This window comes from Abramis brama (assembly GCF_963993115.1).
Source record: "Abramis brama genome assembly, chromosome: 17".
Taxonomy (NCBI): domain Eukaryota; kingdom Metazoa; phylum Chordata; class Actinopteri; order Cypriniformes; family Leuciscidae; genus Abramis; species Abramis brama.
Genome location: NC_139979.1, coordinates 7,114,929 through 7,139,467, shown reverse-complemented (window position 1 = coordinate 7,139,467; position 24,539 = coordinate 7,114,929). Strand labels below are relative to the sequence as shown.

Here is a 24,539-nt window from a genome sequence, read left to right as displayed (position 1 = left end):
ATGAGATGAGAAGGATAAGAGAATGCAGACAGAGAAGGTGGAGAACGTGAAGAGAAACTATGAAGACAGACATGAAAAAGAGGCGAGATCTAGGATGAGAGCAAAAAGAGATGGTGGAGAATGAGAGGAGAAACCATGGAGACATGATGTGAGATATATGAGTAAAAGAGGAGAAAGATGAGAATGAAGAGTGCAGAAAAAGAAAAGACAGAGAGAGAGTGGAAAATGAGAGGAGAAAGAGATGGAGATGAGAAACTATGGAGGCATGAAAAAAGAGGTGAGATTTAGGAGAAAGAGATGAGATCGAGAAGGAAGAGAGGAAAAATAGGAGACAGGGGAGAAAGAAGAGACAGAGATGAGAGCAACGAGAGAGGGGAGAATGAGAGGAGAAAGAGATTAGATCGATGAGAGCAAAAAAAGAGATGGAGACGAGAAAATATGGACTTATGGAGGCATAAAAAAGAGGTGAGATCTAGAAGAAAGAGGAGATCTAGGAGAAAGAGGAGAAAGAGATGAGATGGGAAGAAAGAGATTAGACAATAGAACAAAAAGAGGGAGAGGAGAATGAGAGGAGAAACTATTGAGACATGAAAAAGAGTTGAGATGAGATGAGAAAGAGAGGAAAATAGGAAACGGGGGAGAAAGAGAAGAGAGAAATGAGAGCAAGGAGAGAGAGTGGAGAATGTGAGGAGAAAGAGATGGATGAGAGCAAAAACAGATGGAGATGAAAAACTATGGAGACAGATATGAAAAAGAGGTGAGATATGGAGAATAGATCAGATAGATGAGAAAGGAAAAAGATGAGAAAGAGAGATGAGAGCACAAAGAGAGAGTGGAGAATGAGAGGAGATAGAATGGAGATATACATGAGATCAAGGAGAAAAAGATGAGAAGGAGAGGAACAATAGACGACAAGGAGAAAGAGAGGACAGAGAGATTAGAGCAAGGAGAAAGAGGAGGATGAGAGGAGAGAGTGATGAGAGTTGACATGAGAGTATTAGAAGAAAAAGAGGAGAAAGCGAGAGAGTTGAGAATGAGGTGAAAGAGCCGAGAAGAGAACAAGAGGAGGCAGAGAAGAGGTTAGAAGAGTAACTTTCACTCGTCTAAAGTGAACATCTTCATGCACACAAACATTTACACAGAGATGAAGCGCAAAATGAAACTTATGAGATGGAGTCACACACACAGACACAGGTGAATACTAAAGAGATGCTCATTTACCTATGGTGTATCCTCGTTTCAGTTCACTGCACCGCGGACCACGGAACTGGGAATTGGTGGTGTTGTTTTCTTGCACCTCGGATGGGGTTGTCTTGGCAACAGGTGGTGAAGATCTGTTTAAGGACAGACTTGGGATGAGCCGTGCTGGAAAACTTTGAGAGCCGATATCCACCGACTGGGACTTCTTCTTCAGTCTGAGAGGAAACAGCACAGAAGACATGAAGAACTGATACTTCAAACCACATCAAGCAGTGTTTGAACACTTAAGTCCAATTAACACAGACACAGACCAACGCCGACAGTCATCAGATTACAGCACTTCTCACTTCTCAGACATTCTAATTCTGAATCACCGTTAAATCGCCCAAAACAAGCTGATCCGACAAACCCGACGGAAAGTGTTGCCGTCTGTTGGTGCGGTGTGAATTGGCCGTTATGGATCGTTGGAGAACGTGTGCGACTGCAAATGTTTTTGTGCTGCTAAAGGCTTGTCATGATTGATTCCTAAAACAAAAAGGTCTATTATTGTAGTATCATGCATCCGTAAAAAGCCAACATATGGAGGCAACGGGTGACACTGTGAAACTGTTTCTTTCTAATGGGTTATTAGACTGGAAATGTCTGTTCTTCAGTAACACGGCTTCTTCTAATTCACGTTATGGTTCTAATATATTGTGCAGCTTAAAAAGAGAAATGTAACATGGTGCAGTAAATTTGCCTTCAGGTCCTCAAATTTAACAGCAGCTGTAAAAATGCTGCATTATTCAAGAGAGGCATTTTGGATTTCAAACACCACTGAACAAAAAGAGTTTGATTCCTTAGCTCAGGGCAAATGTTTAATCTTTAAATTGATTTGCTTTAAAACAGGTAGTGAACCTAAAGAAGGAGAGGCAGATCACTGGAGTCAAGATCCGTTTATTTTTTTATCTCACAGTCAATCATCTTCACATTTTATCTCAACCTATAAGTTGGACAAATGAAAAAGCAAATAACATTCCCAGGAATCCTGCACATCATCTTCTGGTCAATCCTGAAATGCTGCCAGCATGAAGACTCAGAGGGAATGATCAGATAAACATGTGCTGTTGTGAGTCAAAGAAGCAGACCTTTTCACATTTATGCAATACTTTTTTCTGCATTTATTATGTTTCTGTGGAATAGATTAAACATGGTAAAATGAGAATATGCTTACAGTTATTATCAGTAAATCAAATTTGCCGAAAAAAAAGAAAAAAGCAGGGTGCTGAAAGTTTAGATGTTCATTAAAATTCCAGTTTAGCAGGTGATGTAAGGGGGTCCCTAAAGCTTTAAAATTGCGCCACCTACTGGTAATAAATTGTACAAATAATAATAATAATAATCATCATCATGACCAATCTATAACCTTTAAACTACTTAGCTATAAAAAATAAAATAAAAAAAATAATACTCAAACAATATAATAGGAAACACTGAAAAAAAACAAGAATATGTTTAAAAAAAATCTGCATTTATTTATTTATTTTAGTCCATTTTTATTAACAAAACCCACTGAAGAAGTTATTAGGAAAAAAAGGGTGAAGAATGGGATCAAGACCCAATTTAATCTAAATTTAGATTTAAAGCTGTGTTTCCTGCAGAAGCACCAAAGCTCAATATGATAATTTCATAAGCATATGGTGCAGTAGCTGCTAGCATGAGAATATGTGAGAAAACAGTTTTGCTGAGCATTATGAGTGAGATATTGATCCCATGTGTCACAAATGATTATCATGGATTAGTATCATGCATTCAAAACTTTAATAATCAGTTAAAAACCTTGCATATAGACAACATTAAATGATTCTCTCTCTCAACAGAGATATGTGTGGGCATGTCATGTAGACACCTGTCTAAATAAACTGCTCACAACAGAGCCGACAGCACCTCTGACTGCATGTTGATGGCAGACTCCAGGTGTGATTCCCTCCCTCTCTCTCAAACCAACTCACCATTGCATAATACGTGCAATCAGCCAGAAGACAAACACCGGCTGGCAAGATTACACGGTTAAGGAAGCCCAACAAAAACAAGAACTAGTTGGTTAGACAACAGAGCAGCAAGTCAACCAGAAAACTGAAGCCAGTTGGCAAGACTTTAACCAAGGGTCTCTCTTAACCAGCTCAAAAACATTTAGAATACACATCCAACAAAACTGTCAAACGGTAAGCTGAATGTATAGCGATTAACTTTAAAATTTAAAAGTGAGAAGGATGTTGACAGTAAATATAATTTTGTACCAAAAAGCATTGATAAAAAAAAGTTAATTTTTTAAAAAAAATGTATCCAAATACTAAGTGTTATTTATTTTTATTGCATTGTTAGCTTAGCAACCAAATGTCAACATTTATCAGTCACATTATTACTATTATAGTTAATTAATATAATTAGCTACTATTTTCATACAGAGAGAATGATAATAAATTACATAAAAATATATAATTCACCTCATTAACAACCCATTAAGCAACAAAATCCTTCTCTGTATATATATACACAAGCACCTCTTGATGTTGTGATGTTATTTCCATCAAGAGGTACATACATTTTTGGTCAATATCTTGACAATGCAAGAGTCCAGCACTCTGTAAAGTCTCCTCCAGCACATCCCAAAGACTCTCAATGAATTTAAGGTCTGGACTCAGAGGTGCCAATTCATGTGAAAATTATTCTTCATGCTCCCTCCCAACCATTCTTTCATAATTTGAGCCTGACGAATCTTGACATTGTCATCCTGGAATATGGCCATGATGTGTCTTCCTACATGGTTGTTTAAGAAATGAACATCAATTAGGGTTAGAAGAACTGTTGCCAAACATATAACATGCTAGAAACAATAATCACTGCAATGATGATCCAATCATATGCTCTTAAGCATTTGTCTATTTAAATCCAAACAGCGACTTTTTTTGGCCGGGCAGTGTAGATCAATGAATCAACTATTCAATAGATCAATAAAGAATCAACGACACTAGGTAAGTTTGTGATTTGTTCAGTCAGACATACTGCTTATGCACATGTAATGAAACATTCTTCATTCCTCCATTTAGATGCTTCTGCTGTTATTGTAAATGCAAAACAGGCGTTTTTGAATTGAAAATGAAGGCCGAATGGGCGAGCCGTCGCAGAGGTCCTGCTCTCGCTGTGATGCGGGGTGCGTATTAACTAGCGCTCTTTCATTCCTCCACACAGATGAGATGCGGTGCCAATCATCACCGTGGCTTTATCTATTATTCACAGCTCAGAAAGACAGTGAGGGGGAGAGGAGGGTCTGGCCAGCTTTCAGCCTTTGTAACACCAGATGTAAACAATGCACCAGCCTCCTTTCAAACAATAGCAACCACAGCTGCCTCGCCACATGACTTCTGCTCTGATTAGGAGAACGTATTCATGCCGAAGCTGTATTTTAACCATCAGCATCGGCCGTCGCTGCTCGAGTGTTTATGTAAACAACATTCTCCTTCAATTAAGGGGAAGATTATGTGAGGCTGCACTGAATCGGTATAACGTCTGCCGTAAACCACTGCTCCAGTTATAATTAGAAAATCAGTTTTCTAAGTCAGATTAATCAGAACTGGGAAACCCTCCTAAGCTGCTAAGCAAAAGATGGTAGAGGTTAAGCAAGGTCATCGGATGCAATGGTATAAGGGTGAATATCACGAAAACATGTCTGGGTCATAGTTACAAAACATACACAGCAGACTGTACATCTCATTATATAACTTTAAATCTCACAATATGACTTTATATCCAACAATGTTATTTGATCTCAGTGGAAACAGGTTTCATATTTACAGAGCGCCTAGGGACATGGTGGTGGGGGAACAAAATGAGATGGGAGGAAAAATAATAAGTCAGTGCTTTTGCGTTCTTTTGCAAATGGTTTGCATTCCCCTGAGAAACTTTGTGTTCGCTCGCAAAACGTTTTGCAAAGGTTTTTCCGAGGGAACGCAGAGCTTCTTGGGGGAACGCAAAACATTTGCGAGAGAACACAAAACCATTGACAAATATTTTTTCCTCCATCTCATATTTTTTTTCCTTCATGTCCCTTTATGGGCTCCGTGGATATTTCACTTCAAAATCAAAAGAAAAATGAAGTCTATTTTAGGAGCATTATGGTTTTTGCACTGTGTATTCATTTACATGACAATTATGCATACTGTCTCACCAAACTCACATTAAAGTCGTTTTCATACACATATACACATACATATCAATTATAATCTATATATGAAGTAATTAACTACTCCATTTAAATCAGCTAGAACTAACAATTTAAACATTTCATTTAGTGTGATTATTTAAAAAAATAAAACTAGGTGTAAAAACGAAATATTATCCTGTCCCTTGACCTATTCGCAAATTCTGTAATAACTAAAAAAGGCAATTCAAATATTTTTTGGCTTTAATGAGATTTTTTGCACTGGAGTACTAAGAACTGCAGATAAAAATGCTTAATTGTCATGAACACAATGTCACAATGCACACAATCTTAATGGTTCAAAAAATTGACTATTTCATTTGAACTTCTATAAAAAAAAAGCAGCTATCTTTCTTTTTGTTTGGGGTGATATATGATCTGGTCAGGCTTCATGAGATTCACCCACACCTTTTTCTCTTGGAATGTTTTGTCGAACCCCTAGAACTGTCCCGAATCCCCCCACTCACAGGACGTAGTGCGGATCAGCCAGAAAACAGAGTGGTGGGAAATTGCAGAGAGATTAAACGCTTTGGCAGGCGGATGATGGAGACCGTGAGTGTGGCTGCTCTTTATCGTGGCCAACAGAGTACGACAGGGACATGGTGGGAGGGGAGCAGAAGGAGATCTGTGTGTGTGTGTGTGTGTGTGTTACAGTACTGCCAATACTTATCTTTCAGCTAATGAGTAAAGGAGAGAGAGAGAGGAAGAGCATTTTCTTCTCCTCTTCCTCATGTTCCACGCAGAGAGTGTTGCATTGCCAGACATTTGGAGATTAAGCGTAGTCACATGGTTTGGCAAACGACGCATAAACAACAGGGAATTTGGGCAAAGCCAGCACACGCTTATCTCAGTCAGAAAGATGGATTTGAGCCCGGGTGAAACTCAGATCTGGTGTGCACAGGGAACCAAACATCTCAGCGTGAAGGGTTGACGTCAGCGATGTGGTCGCTCGCTGCAACGCTCCTCAATAGCAAATACGGCTCTCGGGTGCCATTACCATGACCGGACTTCATGCAATGAAACTCAATGAGGACATGAGAAAGACATGTCATTTACAGGAGACAAGCAGCTCCTGTGGGTACTCTTGGCCGTTTACACATGGCTCTTATGAGAGAGAGTTATGGGACACTGGCCTTGACAGTCCTCTGCTTTTCAAACAGCTGACAGCTTAATCGAGTCAGCGAAGGACAGGGATGTGCAGAACGAGACAACGCTACATCTGAAGGAAATCATACTCATTTTATATTAATAGAAAGAGATCAACATTAATAGAAAACAGTGAGGTGAATAAGCTAGTGAAAAGCATCATAATTTAAAGTCGTTACATTAGAGTGAAGCTAGCCTTTTTAAAAGGTAGTAATGTAAAAATGTAGTAAAAAGGTAGCTAGTAACAAAAAGTAACAAAAAATAAATTCATTTAAAAAGGTTATTATTAAAATATATAAAATTATATAAATTAAAATTTTAAAATTAAGTATTTTGACAGCATTCAAATGAAATGATAATTTTACAATAAATAAAACTAAATATAAGAAAGTTTAAAACATAGTGATTACCAGAAGTGTACAGCTAATTATTTAACTATAAAAAAGATTCAGAATGCCTGGATGGAAATTAAAATTTAATTATTTTTTTTCATCAGATCCAAATGAACTTCAAATCAATCTTCATTGCTACGTACATATAAGAAAGAGGACAGTTTAGAAAAGTGCATCTGAATATTTTTAAAGATTAGCTGTAAAACATGCGCCAGACAATTGACAAGAAATATTGGACGCCGCTCACTGAAATAGATTATGTAAAATAGTGAGTCATGTGACAATTTAGTACACTTCTATTTGAAATGTTTATCAATGCATAATGCATCTTATCAAAAAGAAAAAAAAGAAGACAGCATGTAGTATATATTATGCACTAGTAGTTTGCTGTGATTCAACATTTTGTCTCACTACACCACTACTCAGCAGAAAATTCTATAAAACTTATTAGGCTACTGAAAAGTAAGTTAGTAGCCGAGCTACTGTACCTCAGAAATGCATGAAGCTGTTTAAATACGATAAAATATTAAACAAACTAGTGGGAATTGAGACAAATGCAAGGACACACACACACACACACACCTTTGTGAGGATATTAAGGGACCGTTCGGTATTTATGGAAGGGGCCACCGGAGGAAAATAGGGGAGGGTCATGTCTTTTTATTCTTTGTTGAGGGGAGGGTCATCCAACTTTTTTTAGTCTAGGGGGAGGGTCACCCAACTTTTATATTCATGAAAACAGCAACATTTCAAAGTGGCTTGTTTGGTGCAATTTTTTTCCATTTAGCTCCATGTTGATCTCGCGTTATCAGCCCCCCTTCGATATCAGATGGGTCTGACCCAACAAAAATCCAGTTTGGCGCTGTTTGACAGTGCGCGCGCACTTCAGTTCGCGCTTAGAAAAAGTGCATCATGTCAGAACAGAATGCCAAAGAAATGTTTACCCGGCAAAGCTTTAAAGCACGAGCAAATAATGAACTTTTGTGATTGCGAATAAGTGCACAGTGTCCTGTGAGTGTAACTCTACTGCTGCATTAACATGTGTGATGTGAATGTACGTCGAGTTTTACAGTATTGGGACTGAGGCGCCAGAACTGCAGCTGATAGAATACTACCATATTTTAGTTTCCATTCTTATTTTGTTTCCACGATGTGTAAGATGTAGGGCTACCACATCTTTAAATTACTAGGCTATTAGTATTATTTAAGTTAACATAATAAAATACGTAGACCTACACCACAAAAACTAGTTGAGGATAAATTCGTTAAAATTGGGCGATTCAGTGTTATGGACGTGACATTTGCAGTCAAAACTTGAAATATAAATTCTCAGAAAATGCATTTAATACCAATATTTTGAAACGTCTGAAAGGAGTCAAGATATTAGAAAAATATCAGTCTACACATGCGTTTTATATTTAATATGAGGGAAATACACGTGACGTGACACAAAAAATCTTTAACTTTTAGGTGGCAAAATATTTTTTAGTAATTCTATAAATTACACTGTGTAAACCAAAAGATATATACCCACCGGATAAATAAAGATCGGCCTCCACAGAACATAAAATATTATATTATTTTTATTTTATTTTTCGTGTTGGCATTTATGTAAAAAAACAAGAAAAGAAAAAAACAATGTTATGGGCGTGACAGTTCTCCATTATGGACATGACTGCTCTGAAAGCGACTTTAAAACTTTCACAGAGACCTCAAACAGAAAGCACAAAGCCTTTCTTTAAAGTGAATTTCGTTTTTTATTAATTGTATCTTAATTTTAATCAATGTTTCATCTGGATTTAATAAATAAGTAAATATAGTAGAAAATAATCATAATACAGAGGCGCGGGCGAGAGAACTGGACTCTTGTCTCCCAAATGAACCGAAACTCAGCGTAAGGTAGGCTATTTGCCTCACAGACCTGATAATTATATAGAAAGCTTGAAATGTCTACTTTTAAACAGAACAATTCATAACGAAGGAAAACAGACTGCTTTCTGCTTATGAAATGTGCATTTCTCTCTGGCGCGTTCTGAGAAGATCGCAACGCATCGTCAACTTCATCTTTGCAGTCGACACAGAAAACACTTGTTTATTAATAAACAATTAAAATGTCTCCTTGCTATATTTGACATATTAATAATCATTACTTATGCCGGTTCTTTGTGACAGCTTTTAGATGCTTTATTCGCAACGCCACCCACATGTTGATATGAACGAGTCACACCGCATCAGCACCGAAAACATGATTTTTTTTTTTCAAATCTAAAATAAAAAATCGTGATACGAACCGAATCGTAGGTTTGGTCTATCGTTACAGCCCTAGTAAGATGAGAAAGCAAGAGTTTATGGTTTAAAAACAAACAAACAATGGCTATCTGAACATCTTTGCCAAGCGCAGACCAGTACAGAAGTAGGCTAATCAATAAATTATCGGGGAGGGTCACGCCTTTTTTCACAATCATTTTGGAGGGTCATAGAAAAATTTATTGCTGGCGAAGGGAGGGTCATGTCTTTTTTGACAACAGATCTCAAAACTCCTCCGGTGGCCCCTTAAATAAAAAACGAACAGTCCCTAATTGACACAATCCAATCTCTAGCTCCTTACCCTAACTCTACCCATCACAACTAAGTGCCTAACCCAAACCCTTACCCTAAACCTACCCTTAATCTAATTATAACCTTCTCCCTAAAACCAAGTTCTGACCCTCAAACAGGCCTTTATGGGGGTCTCAGAAAGTTAGGACCAGCCAAAATGTCCTCACTCAGTCTAAAACTCACAAAGATTGTCCTAGTACACACACAGCATTTAAGAATCAAAATAAACATTTCTGAACCATACTGTGTTAAATGAAATTGTGTTGCTTAAAGCAGGTAAAGTGATAAAGCAGCTTCACAACAGTGTTGTGAAATAAACTGCGTCTCCATTGGAGTAAACAGCTCCAGGCTTGAACAAATGTTTGGCCAGAGTTGCATTAAAATTCAACGCGCTGAGGTTTAATACCAGAGGCTGCCGCCTGTTTTTCATATGATTTATTTGGTTCATAAGTCACTATGTTCAACCTCAGGAAAACACAAACGCTCTAAACAGCATTTTAAACAGGAAGTGACCTGATAAAGATTCCTAAACTGAAAGCATCACAGCTCATACTAGTAAAGCATCACATATATGCATGTTATGATTACTTTCAATAAAACAGACAAGAGAGAAATATCATATTGATTGATATGATAGGTTACTTCACCAGACAATCCCTCTGTTACAAAACATACTGATGCAGAACTGTCATCTTTCTATAAACTAACTGACTGTCATTCTGTACAGCACTTTGCTTGCAGGCTTCATTTCTGCCAAAATTTTCTGATGAGACATACTTTTCTTTATCCTCCATGGCTTCTTTTCTCTCCGATTTCTCAGCATCAGCTCATAAAAGAGAGAGAGAGAACTGTGACATCTTAGGACACAGAGTCTTGGAAACTGCTGTGTAAAAGCAAGCAAAAAAAAAAAAAAAACAATCAAAAAAGAGAATGGACCTCATTGGTTCTTGCGGAAGCTCAAACGTGCTGTGTGACACATGAATGAACCTCATTGGTTCTTTATATATATATATATATATATATATTTATACCAGGAATAAATATCAGAAATTTAACAAAATACACATCGACAAAAAAATAAAAATAAAAGGTAGAGAAAAGAAAGACCTTATAATTTGAAATATAAGTCCTTTGGGCGTGTTGAGTGTTTTAAGGTATTCAGTAATTTAAATTATTTTACCCTTTCTCTAGTTCCCCATTTCTCTCCTTTCCTCCCTCTCTCAACTTCATTGGTTCTTGCGGAAGCTCAATCGTGATGCGGTTGGTTCATTGGTTCTTGCACATCAAGAGAACATGCTTGAGCTTCTGTTTACCACTGATATTTGAGTTGATGAATGTTTATATGTGAATAAAAGCCTAAATTCAATCTGTTCATCATATAAAGCAGGGTTCACCAATCTCGGTCCTGGAGGGCCGCTGTCCTGCAGAGTTTAGCTCCAACCCCAATTAAACACACCTGAACCAGCTAATCAAGGTCTCACTAGGCATACTAGAAACTTTCAAACAGGTGTGTTGGAGCTGGTTGGAGCTAAACTCTGCAGGGACAGTGGCCCTCCAGGACCGAGATTGGTGAACCCTGATATACTGTAAAGCGATCGTGTCTCTTCAGAAAATTTGGACTAAACCACTCAATTCATATGGATTACTTTTATGATCTCTTTATGAACGTTTTGAAGCGTCAAAGTGTCAGTTGCGTAGCTGTCAATAAAGGGACAGAAAGCTCTCAGATTTCATTAAAATTTCTTCATTTGTGTTTCAAAAATGAATGAAAGTCTTATGGGTTTGGAATGACATGAGGGCGAGTAAATGACAGAATTGTAATTTTTGGGTGAACTAATCCCACAAAATAACCATATATAAATAGTATTATCCAGATGATAACAGGATGCAAAATAATGAGGTCATATTTGAAATATTTGTCACATTGCATAATGAAACCAAACATAGTAAAAATAGTATGGAGTATATATGCACTAATATTTTGCTATAAATCAGAAATCAGTCAATATAAGTCTAATAGTATTAAAGGTGCTCTAGGTAACTTTTTAACCTTAACTGAACAGCTTTGGAGTCAGTGGAATGGTTATATTACTTATTTCGAGTTGAATGGTGGTGGTTTCGCACCCCCCTGGTGCCCGAGAGCGGAAAAAACTCACTTGCAACTTTGGGCCGGCGAGTCGGCGTCAGGAAGTATTGCGTGATATCAGGTCTCGCGATGTAACGAATTGCTTGACGGCACTGCACACGTTCACGCCCCCATTCAAGCACCGGCTAGCTATAAGCAAAGGGCAACGATAGATTGAGTTATGGCTGAGGCTGTAAAAAAGATGCAGAAAGCTAGGAAATCTTTGTCGGAGGACCAATGAAAGAGGAAACGGGATACTGACCGAGCAAGAAGTCAGACTCGAGTAAATATCGGACCGGCTTTTTCAGAATGGTGAGAACTGAGAGAAACAGAAGCCTGCAAAACGGATGGATGTTTGCTATTGTCTGTAAAGGTTTTTATTATGATCGCTGTCTGTTACGGGATTACTAGTACGCTAGATACTATAACTTTGATGTTAGCATTGTCATTAGCAAACACGTTTGATTTCTGTAGTTGTTTGGCCGTTCCTCTGTCGGTTTTATTTGTGTAACTTACACTTTTATTTTATGTCACTAAGTCAACGCGTCTGATAATAGGCAATAAACATGTTGCACATATCATGATCGAGCTAGAAAAAACGTTCTGATGTTTTCTTAGACAAGCAAAGGTAAACCGTCATTCTACCAGATTAACTTATAGACCTTACTAATATAACTTTAGACAAATATTAGCCTCCGATATATATATATATATATATATATATATATATATATATATATATATATATATATATATATATATATATATATATATGCTCATGCCCATTCTCCCAAAAACAAACAAACACCAAAGCAGTAGTTCGCCTCGTTCATATCGTTCGTTCCCGGTAAAAATAATAGTATTCATGACAACACAATAATAATAAAAAATAAAAAAAAATCGCCATCAGTTGGAAAGAAAATATTGCTTTACTTGCCTCGGTAGACCTAACTGGTTTTGAAATAGCCTGTTCCTCTGCTCAGCTGGGTTGACAGCTGATCAGCTGGGTTGCTCATGGCGAGGGACAACAGTTCGTTTTTAGGACAGAGTGTTTGAAAGCATTTACTACCAGACACTAGGGGGAGCTATGTAGAGAAAAAACACTCAGACTTGCCTGGTGTCCCTTTAACTTTGCCAGATGCATGTTTGTTAAAATAAGGCTTTGTTATAGCCTAATAACTCTAATTACAAATGCTATTTCTGCACTAGTATGTATACTGTGCACAATATGTGCATTTTCTGTACTTGGATGACCAGTTTGACAAAATTACTTGATTTAGGCAAATTCACCACATGGAATTGAATACTGTAGGCACAATGCAATATGCTTGGCTTGACCTTCCATTTACAAGAAGATCAAGCACACTGCATTGTGAGAAATACTTGATACTAAAATGTTTTAATTACTTAATTGTTATAATTACACATTTATTTCCAATATGATAACTGGAGGTCTCATGTAACATAGTAAGATTATGTGCCAATAATATAGCATACAACTATTAAAAAGGTTTTAGTATTACATATAATACATTTATATATTTAACTGCACCAGATTTTTTGTAGCAAACTTAAAAATGCAATGAAAAGCACAGGTCTATGACTAATCAGCAAACATTACTTTACGGCTACATCTCTCTTGACACTGCCTTTATGTTTCTAACCAAATTGACTATAAAACAGAGAAAATGATGCACACAGTAGACGCAAAAACTTTATGATTCTCGCTGGGATTTAACTGTTGTCTGTTTCATTACTGAGCTAAATGTGATGACGAAACAGACTTCTCCCTCGCTGAATCAGAGCACATCTCTCAAGCTGTGTGTCACACACACACACACACACACACACACACAGACACACACACACTGTTCCTTGAGTTAACCGCAGTCTCTCAATAACTCTCCAGTTGCTAGCCACACTCCTGCTCTACTGCTCTCTCATTGGTGGAGACGGTGAGCCGAGAGCAAATATGATTGGAGGAGAACATTGATGATTTCAGCAGGAAAATGAACTGAATTACAACACAGAGGAGAGAGAATGAGAGGAAAGAAGAAGTGGTTGGACTGTGTCCCATGTGTTGTGAAGTGAGAGTGCTGTGATTCTGTCGAGCCACAGCAGAATCAGGCCAGGTTCATTTGTTTTAAGACACACTGTAATGAGTCGGAGGTCAGCGGAAAAACTCTCACTTTCACTTCAGACCACTGACCAACAAACATACACAAAGAACAAGGGTTATATTTAGCCCTGTGATGTGACACTTATGAGAAATACATTTCAACAGAATAAAAAATATCAATAAAATCAAGCACCCATCTGTAAAAATCACAATTTGTAAAAATATATTTTTTGATAAACTGAATGAAAAACCCAAAAGTTATGTTATTGTGTGACTATAAAGAGGTTGATAAATGTATTTTTAGAATTTGTCTATTGTTTTTTCCTATTATCTATTGCTCTATTATTATTTCCCCAATGAACTGCATGCCCTCCCCTTTTTTGTGAAAGAAATTAATTTCATAATTTAATGCAAGAATGCATTAAATTATTAAAATTGATACATTTATGATGACACAAAAGATTTCTATTTCAATTAAATGCTGAACTTTCTATTCATCAAAGCATCCTGAAAAAAAGCATCATGGTTTCCACAAATATATTAAACAGTTTCAACATTGGTAATAAGAAAATCAGCACATTAGAATGATTTCTGAAGGATCATGTGACACAGAAGACTGGAGTAATGATGCTGAAAATTTAGCTTTGCCATCACAAGAATAAATTACATTTTAAAATGTATTCAAATACAGCTATTTTTAAATTGGAACTGTACATTTTTACTGTATTTTTCATCAAATAAATGCAGCCTTGGCAAACATAAGAAATCCCAAACCTCTTCCAATCGCAGGAATTTTTGTACAAAGCAATAAAAGTAAAAATGAATACAAGATTAACTAAAAGTGCTTGAGCAAATATATTAGCCTTACATTTATTATAATTTTTTTTTAACCCATAGAATCAATTCAAAGAGTATTAGTGTAAACGCTGATGCCATGCTGATAATGTGTTATACATTTTCCCCCTATAATCTCCAAAAGCAAACTTTTGGACACCGCTTTATATTTAGCACTAGTTTATGTGTTGATAGGGGTCATCTTATTGTGCAGTGGCCAGTTCTACGCAGATATATACATCTGATTTATACTTCTGCGTCGGACCTACGCCGGAGCCTCTACGACGTAGCTACGGCGTGAGCTCTACACAGAAGTATAAATTGGGCTTTACACCACCGGCACTGGCCGACGAGGTCACGGGGGAGCGTGTGTTTATGAAACATTTGCTGCTTAAATGCTGTGAGCTACGGGCAACATGAGGAGTTCAGAACAGATTTACAGCATGGCCTTTAATGGCTCATATGGGTGGACTCTTGGTTCAGATGGTGGTCTGGCCTCCTGGCGCTTTTTCCTGGGTCGACCCGTGGATTTTCACACATTCCACTCCAACACCTCCCATCTACCAGTCAGTCTGCGCTGGCACAGGGCAGCTGGCATGAAAACGTCACCCTCACATCCCATCAGCTGCCACACAGAGTCAGCAGGCATCATGCTGGCATGACTATGCACAATCTGGGCTGGGAGCAATCAAGATTGCAAGAGATGTAAAGGAAAACTGGACTAGTTGTTCTTGTAATACCAAACTAAAAAATGGATTTAAAACAATCTTGTTCACCATGGATTTATTGAACAGAGACCTGATTATTTGCAGAATCAGAACAGCGCAGCTCAGCAGAAGAAGCATTAAGATTCAGTTCAATAGTTCATTCCTTCAAAACTGCAGAGAAGACCGATGTTTGACCTGAGCCGTAATCCACAAATCCATTTGAAATTCCTGTCATGTTCGGGCTCAGGTGGGACATCTGTTTGCTTCCAGAAAGTGAGCCAGGATAAAACCATCCAAGCATACGGTACCGGAGAGGAAAGTGCTGCAGATGACTGCCTCATATTAATTAGTTTCAGCCGCAATCAGGTTATTTTACCCTGAATTGTTTGTATTGAAATGTCTATAAGCACTTTGTCTGTGATTATTTTAGGAGGTAATTGTGATAGTATGGTATTATGTACATTGCCACAGTGAGCTTGAGATTTAAAACTTCTCATTCTGCAGGTGCACATCTCTATTCCAGTCCTGATCATACTAGCATTCATCACTCCGAGCATAATAGCGCTCATCTCTACGAAACTTTCTAAGAACAGCTGTCATTCCTGAGAAACAGCCTTGAGTGTTTATTTCGATGAGGAGACAAAGGAACTGTGGGAGATTCATTTGATGAAATTGTTGCTGATGGTTCTGGACTTTCATGGTAGTGCAGTCCATTGTCTACTTCTTTAAATGACTCCCTATTTGAACACGTCACGTTGTGTGACAGAAAGAAGAAATGATGAACATTGTTCCGCTTTGAAAGCTTATGATTATCGGGCCACTGAATGAGAGTGAGTGAGCACTCAGGTAGAATGAATGACTTTCTGAATCAGTCTTTTATTTCCATCCTCCTGCCTGCAGTCTGACCATATCAACCACTAGATGCAGAAGTGTCATAGGCCCAAACTCTTAACGTCACATTCACAGTGCGCAACTCTTCTTTTGGTTTTCAACTAATCTGATCCTATATATTGTGTGCGATACATACAACCACTCAGTGCAATACATATAATACACATACAGTACATATAGTATGTTGTGTTGTGTAAATCCATCCATCGAACCATCTCTATCCTAAGAGTTCTGAGTTGGTCTTTACCCTTTCACCATCACTGTCTTCATGGTCTTCCTCCATCTGGACACAACAGATGGCGGAGGAACACAAGATGGGGCCGTTAACAAGCGGTCATCTTCTCGATATTACTGTCTAAGGTGAAGTCCAAAGCTCTGTCATTATTTTAAGTCCATTTCACTTTTCAACCCAAAATCAATCAATCAATCCATCAATCAATACACCCATCCATCCATCAATCAATACACCCATCCATCCATCCATCCATCCATCCATCCATCCATCCATCCATCCATCCATCCATCCATCCATCCATCCATCCATCCATCCATTCATTCATCAATCCACCCATCCATCCATCCATCAATCAATACTCCCATCCATCCATCAATCAATCAATCAATCAATCAATCAATCAATCAATCAATCAATCCACCAACCCACCCATCCACCCACCCATCCATCCATCCATCCATCCATCCATCCATCCATCCATCCATCAATCAATCCACCCATCCATCCATCAATCAATACTCCCATCCATCAATCAATCAATCCATCCATCCAACCACAATCAATCAATCAATCAATCAATCAATCAATCAATCAATCAATCAGTCAGTCAGTCAATCAATCCATATCACAGTGATGTTGGATAATGGCTAAAGACATGTTTTGGCGTGCTGAAACATTCCAGACAGCAGCTCTAAGGGGCTTTTTCTGTCACGTAACAGCCCTGTTCTGTCTTTCTTAAGCCAAACAAACGACCACATGGCTGACCAGCCAAAGCAGTAAGAGGTTTATATCATCAGTCGACGTGCAAGATGAATCCAATAGCAACGCTCGTGTGGCTGGGCGAGCAGCATAGAGAAAGGATTACATAGCTGCCATTATTTTTGATTTACAAACTAATGCGACATCTCTGGGTTTATCTTCGATTTATTGTGGGTGTCTATGCTGGCCTGCATGGGTCAGAGATTATGGCAGTAAATACAGTAGCAGTATTAGCCACAACACTTGGACTATTTGTCAAGGTGATGACTTTTTAAGTGCGTATAAACACTTTTTGTCTTGCTGTGTGTCCTCAAAGTCATTGCGTGTCTAATTGTATATCATGCTGTTGGTCTGACAGATGCCTAGTGGTCTGCCATTGAACATTCACAGGACTGTCAATCACAAAATCACGACACAAACCCTGATATAAAGCAATACACATTATTCAATTCAACAAGCCTTCAATCTATACACGGCACGCAAAGTATTGGCAGAAACACTGAGAAAACATGAACATCTAATCACAAAGCAATTCATTTGGTTATTTTTTTACACATTTTTGTCTCAATTACAGCAAATCTCAAATATCAGGAGATTGAAGTGATCCTTAAAGGAATAGTTCACTGAAAAATGAAAATTCTGCCATCATTTACTCAAGTTGTTTCAAACCTGGATGAATGTATTTCTTCTGCTGAACACAAAAGAAGATATTTTGAGACGGACCAATAGTTTCTCTGAAGAAAAGTTCTTTATCTTTAAGTGTTTCTATGAACACACAGACATTATACTGTAGGTGTCTACAAAATGTCTGAATGCTGAGTATAATCTTTGGTTCCCCTGCTTTAGTTTCATACTAATAAACAGATCCCACCTCATTACATAAATACAAGCGCAAGCCTGGTAAAATTACAATGGCGGCTAAATACTTTATGAGAGGTTCTCTCCAGAGAGAAAGCAATCTCCTAAGTGAACCACAAATGAAATGCTGAACAACATGTTTAAATTTGACAGACACTGAGCCTGCAACAAGATCACACTGCACACAGATTCTTAAATGAAACAATTTCCCACTGTTTATGCATGCTGCATTGCAGCACACTGGCGTTGCACCTTTATGAAACACACCTTTCCTGTGCAGACAGTCGACTGGGCAGCACGGCTGTTACACTCTCAACCTTTTCTGCATTGAGTAACACATAGAAACAAAATCATGCACACGCACACACACACACGCACACACGCACGCACGCACGCACGCGCACGCACACACACAGGAAATAAATACACAGACAAACATGCATTCAGATTAGTGGAGTTAATTAATTAGCTGGACAAACTGCCAGCAATCAAATAAATCCCTACTACGAATTTACCTAACAAAACTAAATTAACAAATGTATTTTTACATTAGATTATAAATGCTAAAATAAATGTTGAAAGCCAGTATTAACTAACTGTGTAAATTATAAATGCTGGTTGTCAAGTCATGTTTGCTGGCCTTTTGATACTAATAAGTTGTTAATAAAGTTACAAATTGAATTTAAAACTTAAATTCCAATATCCAGTATATGTATATATGTATATATATATATATATATATATATATATATATATATATATATATATACACACACACATATATACATATATATATATATATATATATATATATATATATATACACACATATACATATATATATATATATATACACATATATATATACATGGCTTGGTTGAATTCTAATGTAGAATGCGGTCTGTTATTTCTTGATAACAGACCGCTGCTAAGTATAACACACCGTTGCCATGAAAAACAGAGCGTTGCTATGGACACAGGATTCTAACCGTAGAGCCGGAACGGACTATTTTCTTTAGCTGAAGCAATACAATCATTTTTAAATCAATAAACTCCTTTTTAAATCAATATTTTGTGTCTAATTATTGATTTATTTGGTAGGTAGCCATGTAATAAGCAGGATAATGTAGAGCGAGGCGGTTGTTATAGCGAATACCACCCCGACAGGCTGATCAGGACCCCGACGCGAAAACCTCATATAAACTCATACAGTGATGTCTGAATTGGGAGAAAATGAAAACTGATTTGTTATTCAAATTCTAAATTACACAGAAAGCAAGCAACACAGCAGTATTAGAACTGTCCCATTATAATCACTGACGCCGTCACTCATATTATGGTTTGATTCCTGCAGTTCTCTTACAAATGCTCCCATTATAATCAACGAACCCGAACGAATACTGCACAATAAATCTCTTATTTACACCATGTATACGCCTTATACGCCTATACGTTGATTATAATGAGTGTTCTAGTTTTGTTACATCACCCGCTTGCGGTGTGCACTGGGTGTTACACTGTCAACAGTGCATAATATCTAGTGAATCCAAAATATTTCCAAATTACCGCTGATGCATTTTATTTTGGGCCTAAAGTTTCTTCAGTAATTCTATGCTCCCCTGAACAAAAGAGAAACTTAAAACATGCATTTATGGATTCGGCAACATTAATTGAACTTATTAGGAGCGGTTTGCCATACTGATGAGTTTATAGATTAATTTAATTTATACATCTCTGATTTGCCAATATTTAGTGCTTCTCCACTGCACATAATGAATTTATTTTTTACAAGTGTGCATGCTATGAACTCCATGATGTAACAGTGTGTGTCTGAAACCAAATATATCATTGCAAATTTAGCCTAGGCCAGAGGCTAAATAGTTCTGATGAGCTTTAGATGCACTGAAAGGGAGAGATGCAGGGATAAACAGATGGATGGATGAATGAATTGAAAGATAAAAGCTGGCGGAGGACAAGGGGGTTGGCTTTCATCAGCCGGGATAACTGGGACACTGCGGTTAAAACTCTGTAAATCCACTTTTTCTGATCAAGTGGGATTATCGTGGCCATCGCTCGGCTTAAAGTGTGTCCTGGAGTGCTCACTTCACTTCAAACAATCACAGAGCCTTTAAACACAACCTAATAAGAGCATCTGCTTGCAAACATCTCATGTAAATGTTGCTCTTTTCTGCCATGCCTCACTTTAACCTGTCCTCATAGCATCTGCTAGCACGTCAACATGCTAGGGTGGTTGCCAGGGCGTTGCCATGGTGTTCTGGGGTCAGTTGCATAAACTGCTGCGACTAGTCTTACAAGTTAGTCATCAATTTTTTTAAGACTGTTCACAACTTTTTTTTTAAGTCAGTTACATAAAAACGTAGATCGATCTAATTTGATACCAAAAAGTAAGACTATTACCCTGAACTAACTGCTAGTTGGTCATACTAGTATGCAACTGGCCCCTGATGTTGTTGCTAGCACATTGTTTACAGACCCACATCAAAAATTCACCCCCCATGTTTCCCTAGAAATAGACAGGGAAAACATATCTAGCAGCAGGACTTGTTTTTACTTTATTTGATGAGCAAGACACAAGAGACTGGTCAGTATACTGGCTTTAATAATTAAAGGCACAATATTTGAACATTAAATCAACATGAAACTACCGATGATCATCCTAGACAGCTTTGCCAGCATGAATAAATTACATTGTAAATTAAATTAATAGCCTAATTATTTCAAAATATGTCTATTTTTAATTAAATAAATGCAGCCTTGGTCAGCATTAGAGACTTTTTTTTTTCAAAAAAATTAAAAAACTTGCTGACCTCAAACTTTTGAACGGTAAAGTAACATTGACATTTACTCTCCAAGTTATGCAATGCATGCTGGGAATTAGAAATCCACTGCCCGGTTTCAGTTTATGCAACAAAAACTTCCAACATTAATGGATTAAGCAAACTTCCATTTTACAAATTTTAAGCAGACTGAACCCATTGAAATTAAGTTGACAGCATGTTCAGGAAGCAAGCAGCAAAAATCTTTTTTTGATTGCATTTTAAAAAATGCAATGTGCAATGTCTTGACAATTTATACACAGAAAAAAAAAAAGATACATTACAATGCATAACAATAAAACATCTATTAAATTTCACCTGACAGATTAAAGAGATTTGAGTATCAAATATCTGATAAAACAAATAAATTCTTGGCACTCTGCCATGTACAGTCTATATTATACTGGGAAAGTGATGGCAAATAAAGTAGCTCTGTGTTTTGAAGAACTCGCAGGTAAATCCCATTCTGCAGACATACGGTTTTCCAAAGAGAGACTTCTCAATCCTTTCAAATCTCTTCACTCGCGCCTTTGTGTCGCCTAAGAGCTGTTCTTTTCCTGCAATTGATTGAAAGCCTGATTGACTTGAATTAAATGCCTATTGATTGAAGGCAAATTCCCCATTTAAGGACGATTTACAGATAAAAGCTACAATCAAAAAGCTGCAAGCCAATTCTTGTTTCCTAAAAGATTTAGGGAAAAACACTGCTCTTTGATCACCAAAATCCCACATTAATTAAATTCAATAGCCCACATTCAGAAACGTTTTTTCCAATAACAGGTGTTTGTAGTGTTAGACACAGATTTTGTTATTGGCGTGCAACTTTCACAACGTCTCCAGCAAGGCCAAGAGAACTTGAGCATGATAATTTGCAGGTTGTGTACATACCGTGGTGTGTGCAGCATGGGCTCCATTGATGGTGCGCTTCCCGAGCTGATCTGAAGACTGATGCGTTGCTGAGGTTAAGCTAAGGCAGAACCGAGATCATGTGACCGACCTTAAAGAGAGTAGGCCACCAGGCTAATGTATTTAACGAATAGATCCAAATGACCGATGAAGCAGGAAGAGCAAGTGCCAGAGAAAAGCTTGAGCCACACAAGAGGATTTGAAGCTGCTCGTCTGGCACTGCAAAGCCAGGCTAAACAAACAGGAGTAAGAGGATATTGACAACATGAAAAAAGGCAATTGGAATGAACGAGTGAAATATTACCTTGCCAAGGAGGACTAACACTAACAATTGCTCTCTATTCTTCAGCAAGGTCAAGTTTTCAATCTATATAGCTGCAGCATTTTCCCCCGTCACTGTTTGATCTCTGAAACTATTTGTTCCAAAACATTCTGACTACCTGAAATGGAACCATTTTGGAAGGCTGTTTACAGTACATCTAAGGCAAAAAACAAACACACTTTAAGTTTCTCATAATATACATTGCATAATATACAGGTGCATTCGTTTCACACAGTGTCTGAAATGGTTCGGTCTCTCTAAACCCCTCCTTTCCAAGAGCCTACTCCGCTCTGATTGGTCAAATGGCCCAGTCTGTTGTGATTAGTCTACCACTTACAGTGTGTGTCAGAAACAAAACGCTCATTACCATATCTGAATTTCAGGTGATATGTACAGAAACGAGGGCGTTGGTTTTACAGTATCAAGCCTGTGTCTTCATCCTTTGGAAATGCATGCAGAAAAGTGGAATTGCTTTCGCAACATAGAAAACAGCGGCAAATCTTCCAGGCCTCAGCTAAAACCACAGAGTTTGAGGCCAGTCAAAGTTAAACATTGTTTGTGGGCAGCCAATGAAGACCATAGGCTGGCATATGTGACAAACCTACGTAGCTTCATGCAGAAAGTAAGACTGGAATTACTGATGACTGGTTTTAGGCAGTTCAGAACTGGTTCTCTCTTTTGGGAGACAACAACTCCATTTATCAGGCACTTTGATCTTTGAAACTTTGCAGACATTTTACATGCACAAACAGCTACATAAAGCCCCTTTCATACAGAGATTCCAGAAAATACACCAATAATGTGTCCCGAGATCGTTTGATTTTGGTTCATGATTTTCTAGAATCTGTGCGTGCGTTCACAAGATGTAAAGATTCCGTAAAGACACGTGACATCAGGATATGACTTGTTTGCAGACATTTTTTTGTCCTTGATGAACACATTGTTCCTTGACGAACACAAACGTTCTTCTTTGCTAATGTGGAACATGAACGTTGATCTGCATTTAAACCCCCGGTCAAAGAGTCGCACGATAACTACGTCATTGCGACGACACGTGCGTCATCACTACGACACAACCCTACCAGCATTGGTCCTGCTTTTGTTCACACAGGGTGCATTCCGGGACTGATCCCAGCAATGTTACAAGGTCCCCATTTCGGGATCAATCCCGGGACATGTTTGCGTTCAGAAGGCATTCTATGGCAATTTTCTGGGATCAACGCTCTGTGTGAAAGGGGTTTAACATGGTACATGAAAGGTAATATCCGAAAAAAGCACAAAAGAGGGAATTTAAGGTAGTACTTTCTTCGTGAAATATGCATGCCTTAAAAATGAGCAGAATCATGCTGCCTATGTTTTGAAACAGTCGTCGCATCGGGAACAAATTCTTTAAAATACTGTCTACATGGGCAGCTTATTAGGTTTTACGACAGATTCTAGATAGTCTTTAGGTGTGGCCACTTTTGCAAAATTTCACGGACAAAATTGTTTATTGACAATAAAATGTATTGATGTATAAAGAACATCTCACACAGAAGTCACCTTTAAACCAAGCAGCTTTCTGTTGGTCAACATGTCAAATCTGCACGACCTTAAACATGTTGCAAAACCTGTGTGGATCTTTTGTGCTCATGTGAAATTGGAATCCTACTGAAATGACTGGATTTCGTCCATGAAAATGATTGCTTGCTTACTATGTGAAGGTCAACATAGATATAGATTGTGAAAGAGGAAAACACATACTGTATATACACACATATAAATGCCACCGCACAATACACACATTCTTGCCGCTGATGGCTAAACACCTGGGGTTAACAGTGACCCAGATCCCAAAAAACACAAAAATAATTACTTCAGGTGCTCACAAATACCCCTGACAGCATAAAACCATCAACACATTAGAGCTAGACCATTTTGCAGTTTATGGTGTAGTTAAAGCTACCGAAAGGAAAATAAGAACTTGTGTTGTTGTACAGGCCAAAATCCCCATTTTAATGAGTATACAGACATTATGTGTTTAAAACTTGTCATGTTTGGCAATTTTTCAAATTTATCATCTCAGTTCTCATTACAAAAAAAGTGACTAAAGCTTAAAAAAGTGTGTCATATTCATGGAAAGTGGCCTATATGAAGCTCTACAGATACATCTGAATAATAAATGGGCCGTTCGGGCACATCTGTATTCTGTCCTGTTTGCAGTGGGTGGCGCGGGATGATATTTCTAGACTGAGGTTGAAAAATAGACTCTGAGATGGCTTACCAACCGTGGTGCAGAATACTAATAATGCAGGCTTATATTTATGGCAGGGTGCTGTCTGTGGTCTGGAGCCAAAAATAAACCACACCAGAGTGAAGCAGTAATAATAA

The 24,539-nt window shown here is 37.9% G+C and overlaps 1 protein-coding gene across 5 annotated transcripts in view; it reads right to left on the bottom strand.

Moving 5' to 3' along the window:
* The window catches only part of oxr1a (oxidation resistance 1a), a gene marked incomplete at its 5' end in the record, with an annotated part of 155,054 nt that overhangs the window by 88,714 nt on the left and 41,801 nt on the right, over positions 1 to 24,539 (bottom strand). For 3 of the 5 annotated variants that reach the window (XM_084088229.1, XM_084088233.1, XM_084088230.1), the window contains one exon: positions 1,222 to 1,415. In XM_084088229.1, coding sequence (XP_083944355.1) covers positions 1,222 to 1,415 — 194 coding nt within the window. Of the gene's footprint in view, positions 1 to 1,221; positions 1,442 to 21,829; positions 21,867 to 24,539 lie in introns of those variants that run through there. The other 2 variants (XM_084088228.1, XM_084088232.1) reach the window with 2 other exon arrangements.